Consider the following 8,099-nt stretch of genomic DNA (forward strand, 5'->3'; position numbering starts at 1 on the left):
ATTGCACATATCCAAAAGGCAGACTAATCACACCTTTTAAAGTGGCCGATAATCTTTTAGCTGAAGAACCGTTTAGGTACTCTGGGCCAGTTGGGGAATGCCACCCAGGCAGGTTGGGATTGCTCAGATTTGCAAATAGGACAGGTGAAAACAGAACCAGTGACAGCTGGTGGGTGATTATTCACAGATCCTCCTGATTCAGACAGGAGTACTGTCACATAAAAGGGAAGAATAGAAAAGGAGATGCCAAAAAAGCATTTGGTCCTTGAGTTCTCTGAAGAGGAACAGATGGACATAATCAATTACCTAAATAATTCAGAAGAGAGAAAAGGCTGCTTTCACCTGAATTATCCAGATAATTTTTAAGATCTAGTTTGAATGAGGGTTTCCTTTTCATCCAAATGAACTGCATGTATTTCCTGGTTCATCAAATAATTTACTTCTACGTGAACAGGCCTGGCTTACCAGACTACTATAACCAGAGGGATAACTGCTCCTGGTGATGTCCTTTCTCTTATGTTTGTACTTCAGGGAAGAATTGGTTTCAAGCCGAGTCCTTTTTTCTCCTTTGTGTACTGGGAAGCTTTTCCTCTGGAAATGAACTGGGCTGGCTGGCCCTTTGATCCCATTGTGTGATTCTATCTCGTTCATCAAGCTTTGGCACCTGACCTGTTACAAGGGTATAGAAAATAGTACAATTTGAGCATTTCAAAGTGCCGGTTTTCTATTAAAAAACAGGGGGATGTATTTGAAAGCCACCTTTAGATCTACTTGCTTATCTGGGTTGCATTTTAACAAATTTTTGTGAAAGCATACCATTTATTCACCAAGATTGGGAAAAAATGAACAATGGTGAGTTTATATCCCAGCAAATATTACTTGAAACATCCAAAATACAGCCACGACTGACAGAAAGAGAGCATCATCATATCAGGGTTGCATGTGAAAATAGCCCAGGCCTGAGCTTCGACACCTGCAATAAAGAGGACCAAGCAGCTGGGGCGAGAGCTCAGTGTTGTTGTTTTTCCAGCACAGAGGGTTGTAGCTATTTCCCCTCCACTCCATCATGTGGGTAGACCAGAAGCAACACAGACATTTCCCTGGCCAGAAACCTCTTGGCTCCATCTTCATCAGGGGCGATTGATCAGCTTTTACTGATTACAGGAAATGGCTGTTAACTGGGTGAATAAATAACACATCTGGAGGCAGAGGTTCTAAAACGATTCAGAGCCCCCTCCTGCCTGACTCTCCTGCATAGCTCTTCTCCCCGCATGAGACATATCTCATGCCCTATCTTTTCATCAGAAACGGAGAGCCTTGTAATTTCAGGCAACATAAAATGTCAAACATCAAAAAAAATAAAATAAAAAGGTCATATTTTTTTTGCAATCACTATGTTATATGGCAAAGTGGAAGCATAATCAACAAAGCCAAGGTGTTTGTCTTCCCCTGCTTTCGACTGAGATAAAATTCTACTCTTAGCTAAAAAATTATTTCTGTTGTTTCCAATCAAATGCAATTTTAACTGTATGGATTCTCCTCATTGAAGTCCACTGTAATGCTTTCCTTCATCATTTTTGTTTAACATTTTTGAACCTTCCTTTGTGGATTCTAACCCTGAGAAGAGTCTTCCTTAGGTGGCAACATCCCTGTTGGTGTTTAAACTTGCACAAAGCACTTGATGGAGACCAGCCCCACCCTGTGCTGTACTGAGAATCCATGCTGCAACTCACTGTTGCTAGTCACACTTTTGCTTCCATTTGCTTGTGCTTCTGATTCTAATTCAATATGCTTTCATTCAGTTTGTAGAGTGCCCCTTTTTAGCCTCTAGCTGCTGGATGTCACCATCTGTGATTGCCATGGAAATTAAATTAAATTAAGTTAAGATTCAATCAACAGAAGATTGTTGCTTCTATGACTCTACTAGGAACCTTGAGAGCCTCCGTGTCTAAATGCCTCTCTCTTAATATAGAAACAGGCCAGCTCTGCTATGGCAACATTGGCCCATGGCTGAAGACTCCCCCAGAACCAGGGGCCAGTGACTGCCCCTTCCGTCTCACCTCATATGGCCTGCAGTGGCTCAGACAGATTGGATTGTTTCTGCAGTCTTTGCTTGGTTTAAGGAAATTTTTGTTTCTTACCAAAAAGACAAAAAACAAACAAAAACCTTTGTTAATTTGGTTAACAAAGATTGTTAATTTGCACTCTTTACCAAAATAAATTCAAGATGGATTAAACAGTTTTATTTTACAAATAAAAATAAGCCATAAAAATTGATTTTTTTTAAAAAGCAGTGCATTGATCTTAAGAATTTCTAAGTATTAAAAACACCAAGAAAAGTATTGATAAAGTTAGAGCTAAATACACTAAATTTGAGAAAGTCATATCAAATGATTTCATAAACAAAATACAAATACCAATGAAAAAACTAGAGAAAATGTAACATTTATGATAGGCATTATAACCTTAACAAATATATAACCATACACATACATATACAAATGTGTATAGACTCATAATAAAATAAATAAAATATTCCATTGATGGCCAAAGTATATTAATAGAAATTAATAAATTAAAGAAATATATATATACAAATAAGTAACAATCCTTTCAAATTCACCTATTTTTCACACCCTAGCACATGCACACATATTACAAAAACAATGAGAGACTACACAGCAAACTAACAAAGATTCAAAAATAATTATGTTAATTTGTGATGATGAAGTAACATAAAAACTTTCATACATTACTAGCAAACTGTAATATGCCACCATCTTCCTAGTAGGGAATCTTAACATATTTAGGGAGAAATTTATCCCAAAGACAACCACCGATGTGCGTAGAAATTTTTGTGGAAGAATGATTATAGTGGTTTTATTTATAACAAAAAATGTTGTAATAGCCTAAATGCCAAACAGCTACAAATAATTATATTAAATTAATTACAAAATATTATGCACTTTAAAAATGTAATTATGTGAAGAAATCTTTACCATACATTACTACTACAAGCAGGATATAAAATTACATATGTATATGTATATGTATGTAAGTATATTTTTATATATGTACATATTAATTCAGATTTTGTTTAAATATTATATGAATCATTTAAATATCATATGCTGTACTTAAAATATATGCATAAGTATATATATAATTACTTGTGATTGAAAAAAGGAAAAGAAAAACTTGACAAAATACAAACTCTAATTACCACCAAATGGTGAGAACATTTGTCATTTTAATAATTCTTATATATCTGTGTTTATCAAAAATGTCAAAAATAAAATGAGATTACTTTATAATTTAAAAAGTAATAAATGTTGCTTTAAGAAAGGGGGTTTGCTTTTCCTGTCTCTCCCAAATGTCAGAAGACTTGTTCCCTCAGTGTATAGTAAGGTATATTTCATTACCATTTCCCATAACCATGTTATAATTATCTTCTTAACCAGTTCATGACAGGAAGTGCAAAGACTCACAGTAAGGCAAAATACCAGTAAAAATTTCCCAAGGGAAAGAACTAAGTGGTTGAGCCAGGAAATGTGGTTTGCATTATCACATGTGGCTTCCCATTCTGCCTCCCCCACCTCAGATCTCCGCTGGCCCTGCCCTTGATCCCCCACCAACACTGAACTGGAGCAAATGTGTTCAGATTTGGAAAGGAGATACTGCCAACCCACTCCTTGTTCCCATGTCATCACTTGAACCTTCACTTCCCAAAACCTGAGGCTCCCACAGGTAAACTCCAGGCACAGTATTTGGAATGATATGTGTTCAGAAAGTCCAGGAAGTGTTCCTTATTTTGAATTCTGGTACCCCAAATAGAGAACTAACATACCACGAACCATTTGTTGAGCACTTACAATGTGCGGTTCCTCTGCTGAGTGTTTTACATGTATTCTCCTATTTTTATTCCTAAAATAACCCTGTAAGGTATGCATAAATATCCCCATTTTACAGATAAGCCCCAATTTGAAGCCTAGGAGAAAAAGTAACCTGACTAGTATCCTGTAGTCAGAATCTAAATTCAAGTCAATGCCAGTGCCTACATGATAAATCATATTACCATATTATCTCCAAATAAGATAGAAAAACAGGCTTTTAAAACCAAGCTGGATTCAAGTTCTGCTACTGGATTTTGGTATTAGAGGGGAGGCTCGGGAGCTCATTTATTTCCATCTTTTCTCCCTCACTTTTTCAGTAGATTGTAACTTGTCATTATTTGTGGCTTTATTTTCCCAACCACCCATTAAGCAAACTTTGGTATTAGAAACCCACATACTAGATCCCCAAAAGTAACTGAAAACTTTGTGTAGTTCAGGAAGATGTGTTGTTGTTATTATTCCTATTTTATGGATGTATCCACTATATCCCAAGACATTTGAGGGAATCACATAGCTAAAAAGTAAGAACCCCAAACCCAAGTACCTTGCAACCTGTCCCTGAGAGCCAGTAGGAAAAGCCAGCAGTGAAAAACTTTAATGCAACATTATAGTGTTTCACTCCCAACGGTGAACGTTTTTGTCCCATAGATTGTGATCCTTACGCCATTTACAAATAACTTGGCCTCTCTATGCATAAAGCTAGCTGTATTTAAGAAGGCTAATACTCTTTCTACATTCTCTCTTTCCATAGCTTATGTCTCTGTGATAGTAGCTACATGCCAGGTATCGTTGTGAGTTCTTTATGTATATAGACTCATTTAGTACTTTGAATAACCTATGAGTTAGGCACTATTATGCCCATTTCACAGATAAGGAAACTCAGTTCAGGGCTTAAATAACAGGCCAAAGTGTCAGACCTGGGATTTGAACCTTGGCAGCCTGACAAGTCTATACTCCATGCCACTACACTGCACTCTCTATGCAAATACATGGAAACCAGATCTTATAAGGGCCAGAGCTTTTATTCTGGTATTATTTACAACACCACTGCTTAAAGATGTAGAAAATTTGAAGCAAATCCAGGGACACATAATGAAAATTATTAATGTTTGGAAAACGAAACATGTGAGGAAAGGTTAAGGGAAGTATGAAGGGAAAGTTAATAGCTCTTCAAATGAATGAAGGATTATTATGGAGAGAATGGTAACCAGAATTTATTTCCACTCTACAAGGAGTATAATAGAAAACCAGCTTAAATCGCAGTAGGAGGAAATTAAACCAACCATAAGGAAGAACTTCCACTTTTAGCATTCTCACTATGGTGAACTTCAACTTAACCAGCCTTCTTATATTGCCAGTTCAAGCATTAATCCTAATGAGATGAAGAATTCCTTTTTGACACTCCAATGATTAAATGGTACTCAGGATAATATTAGTTTCAAATGTTTTGTTTTATTTCCCAATTATTTGACAATCAGGCACCCATACCAGGCTAATATGAAAATCCTCAAATGAAACTATATGACTAGTCACACTATATGACTCCCTGACCTGTCCGTTTAGAAGGAGGTTACATGAAGCAACAACCTAGAGTACATATGGCACCACTTTATTGAGATCCCTGTGAACAAAAGCACACAACCATTTATCTGGGCATTTTTGATGGAGTCCAGCTCAGAAGCAGGGTGGTGAACTGCATTGACCTCTTGTGGTTCCTTCCTGCTTGGTGATTCTATAACCCCCTACATTTGGTCATCTATCCCAATAAAGCTTCACTGTTAGACCCCATGGTTTCTTCACAACTGAAAGAATCAAGTACAGACATGGTACAGGCCAGAATTGTTGATGGGTAAGATGAATTGGACTCCAAGCTAACTTGAAAGAATCTTATTGTGTCTCTAGTTCAGATTTCCTTGATGTAGCCCTTGAATCACTTTGCATTAGAATTATCTCTAGCCTGGCCAGCATGGCTCAGTAGTTGAACATTGACCTATGAACCAGGAGGTCACTGTTCAATTCCGGTCAGGGCACATGCCCGGGTTGCAGGCTCAATCCCCAGTGTGGGGTGTGTAGGAGAGAGCCAATAAATGTTTCTCTCTCATCATTATTGTTTCTACCTCTCCATATCTTTCCCTTCCTCTCTGCAATCAATAAAAATATATATTTTTAAAAATAGAATTAGTCTGCCCCTGCAGAGATCTGTGCTAGGACAGAACCCAGGTTTCTCTCAAACCCAGGATGTGAGGCCTGGGCCCACAGTCCACAGCTCCCTGTCCCGCTTTCCCCAGGCCCTCCACCTGCTGCTGCTGCCCCCGAGGAGCCAGGGCAGCCATCCCCTTCTGCCCGGTACCTGCATGGCTGCCGCTGCCCATCCACTCCACCGGGACATCTGCTCCTTGACCCTGAGAACATCCAGTTCGATGTTTACTATAAACTTTACCAGCAGGGATGCTTATGTCAACTGGGCAGTGAATTTTGTGAATTGGAAGTTTTTGCTGAAGTATTGAGAGCTCTGGATAAAAGACATTTGCTTCATCACTGTTTCCAGGCTTTGCTGGATCATGGTGTGAGAGTCGCTTCAGTTTTAGCCTACTCATTTAGCAGAAGGCGCTCTTAAATAGTAGAACCAGATGCTGCAGTAAAGGAAAAAGCCATTCAGGTTGGCTTTGTTTTAGGTGGCTTTCTTTCCAATGCAGGTTGGTACAGTGATGCTGAGAGAGTTTTTCTGTCCTGCCTTCAGTTATGTACTCTACATGATGAGATGCTTCATTGGTTTCGTACAGTAGAATGATGTGTGAGTCAGAAGAAATAGCTTCCCAGAAGCCTAGCCTTATCTCTTTGCTTACCTCTCTTTGAAACTGGTAAACAAGGACACATTCTGCACGTCCTCCAACCCATATAGGGTGGTCTGGGGAGAAAAACATGTTTAATTGTGCATATCGCTGCCCTGAATATACTTATGGAGTTATGCTAACAAGAGAGGGGAGGGGAATCCTGGGTAGGTAAATATCAATCCAGTGCCTGCCCTGGCTGTCTTCAGAAATTATAAATAAGAAATTAGAAAACTATTCGGACCAAGAAACAAAGCTAATTATAATACCAGCTTATTGCTTGTATTCCTAGACATTTTGTTCTTGTGAATTTGAAATTTCAAAATAAAATTTGCTTCTACACACACAAAAAAATAGAATTACCTCTAATATTACACTTGATTACAACTAATTAGAATCTCTAAAGAGGGCCCCAAGAATCTGTATTTTAAGCACTCTTCCCCTATATTTTAAAAAATCTACATTAAGCTCTAAGAATCATTGAGATTCACGTCTAACACCTTCATCCCACAACTGAGGGAAAAGAAGCCTAAAGAAACGAATGTTTACCACTTAGTTACTTCAAGAATCAGGAATAAAATCAAATGTCCAAACTACCAAGTTAACAAATGTCCCATCTACTTGGAAGCATTACAAATAGATTTTTAGAAAATGTCCTGTGGAATATGTACTTGGCATCAAAGCAGTGGTAAAACTGGTTTGTCTCTCTGAGAAATTCCACTCTTTGTCACAGAGAAAAATACTAATGGTCTATCTCAGTCAAGTGCTTGGCACTGCAAGTAACTGAATCTCATCTAAAAGAGACTTAAACTACAAAGAAATACATTAGCTCATCCTAGAAGCAGTCCAGAGGTGCAGCAGGCTTCAGGGCCATTGATCCAGTGGTTCAATCCTGCCATCTGAAACCTGGTTCCATCATTTCTCTACTTCGCCATTCAGATCATTAGGCTAACTGTCACTTCTGTCTCTTAAGAGCAGAGTTTCTTTTTGAGAAGGCCGAAGAAAGACTTTCCTTGCCTTTCATTGGCTCAAAGAAGTGTAAGCTTATCCATTCCTCAACTGATTACTGGCAATGAGACTAAAAAACGCTGTAATTAGCACTAATAATCAGCTGGTATGGAATGGAGGTAGGTGAGTCCACCACAATGTCCATATAATCTGACAAGCAAATGGCCAAAGAAGCTCTCACACCTTTCCCTAGCAAGGGTCAATCCCCACATTCAAGGGCCTTGCCCCCACCAAGTACTTTCCCCAATCCTAATGTGCAGAGAGCTATTTTCCACTTTCAGGGTGTGTTAACCAGTTTTACCTTGGGATAAGGCCTTCCTGCCCTGTGCCTGCACCTACATTCATGACCATTAACTCAATGTTTTGG

The 8,099-nt window shown here is 38.4% G+C and overlaps 1 protein-coding gene across 1 annotated transcript in view; it reads right to left on the reverse strand.

The window, feature by feature from the left end:
• LOC308234407 (nuclear nucleic acid-binding protein C1D-like) overlaps positions 1 to 6,490 on the reverse strand; it is a gene marked incomplete at both ends in the record, with an annotated part of 131,600 nt that extends 125,110 nt beyond the window's left edge. Inside the window, one exon of the mRNA XM_080642050.1 lies at positions 6,244 to 6,490. Coding sequence (XP_080498176.1) covers positions 6,244 to 6,490 — 247 coding nt within the window. The remainder of the gene's footprint in view (positions 1 to 6,243) is intronic.
• Between the last annotated feature and the right edge of the window lie 1,609 nt (positions 6,491 to 8,099).

Source organism: Plecotus auritus (genome assembly GCF_963455305.1).
Source record: "Plecotus auritus genome assembly, chromosome: 1".
NCBI lineage: Eukaryota > Metazoa > Chordata > Mammalia > Chiroptera > Vespertilionidae > Plecotus > Plecotus auritus.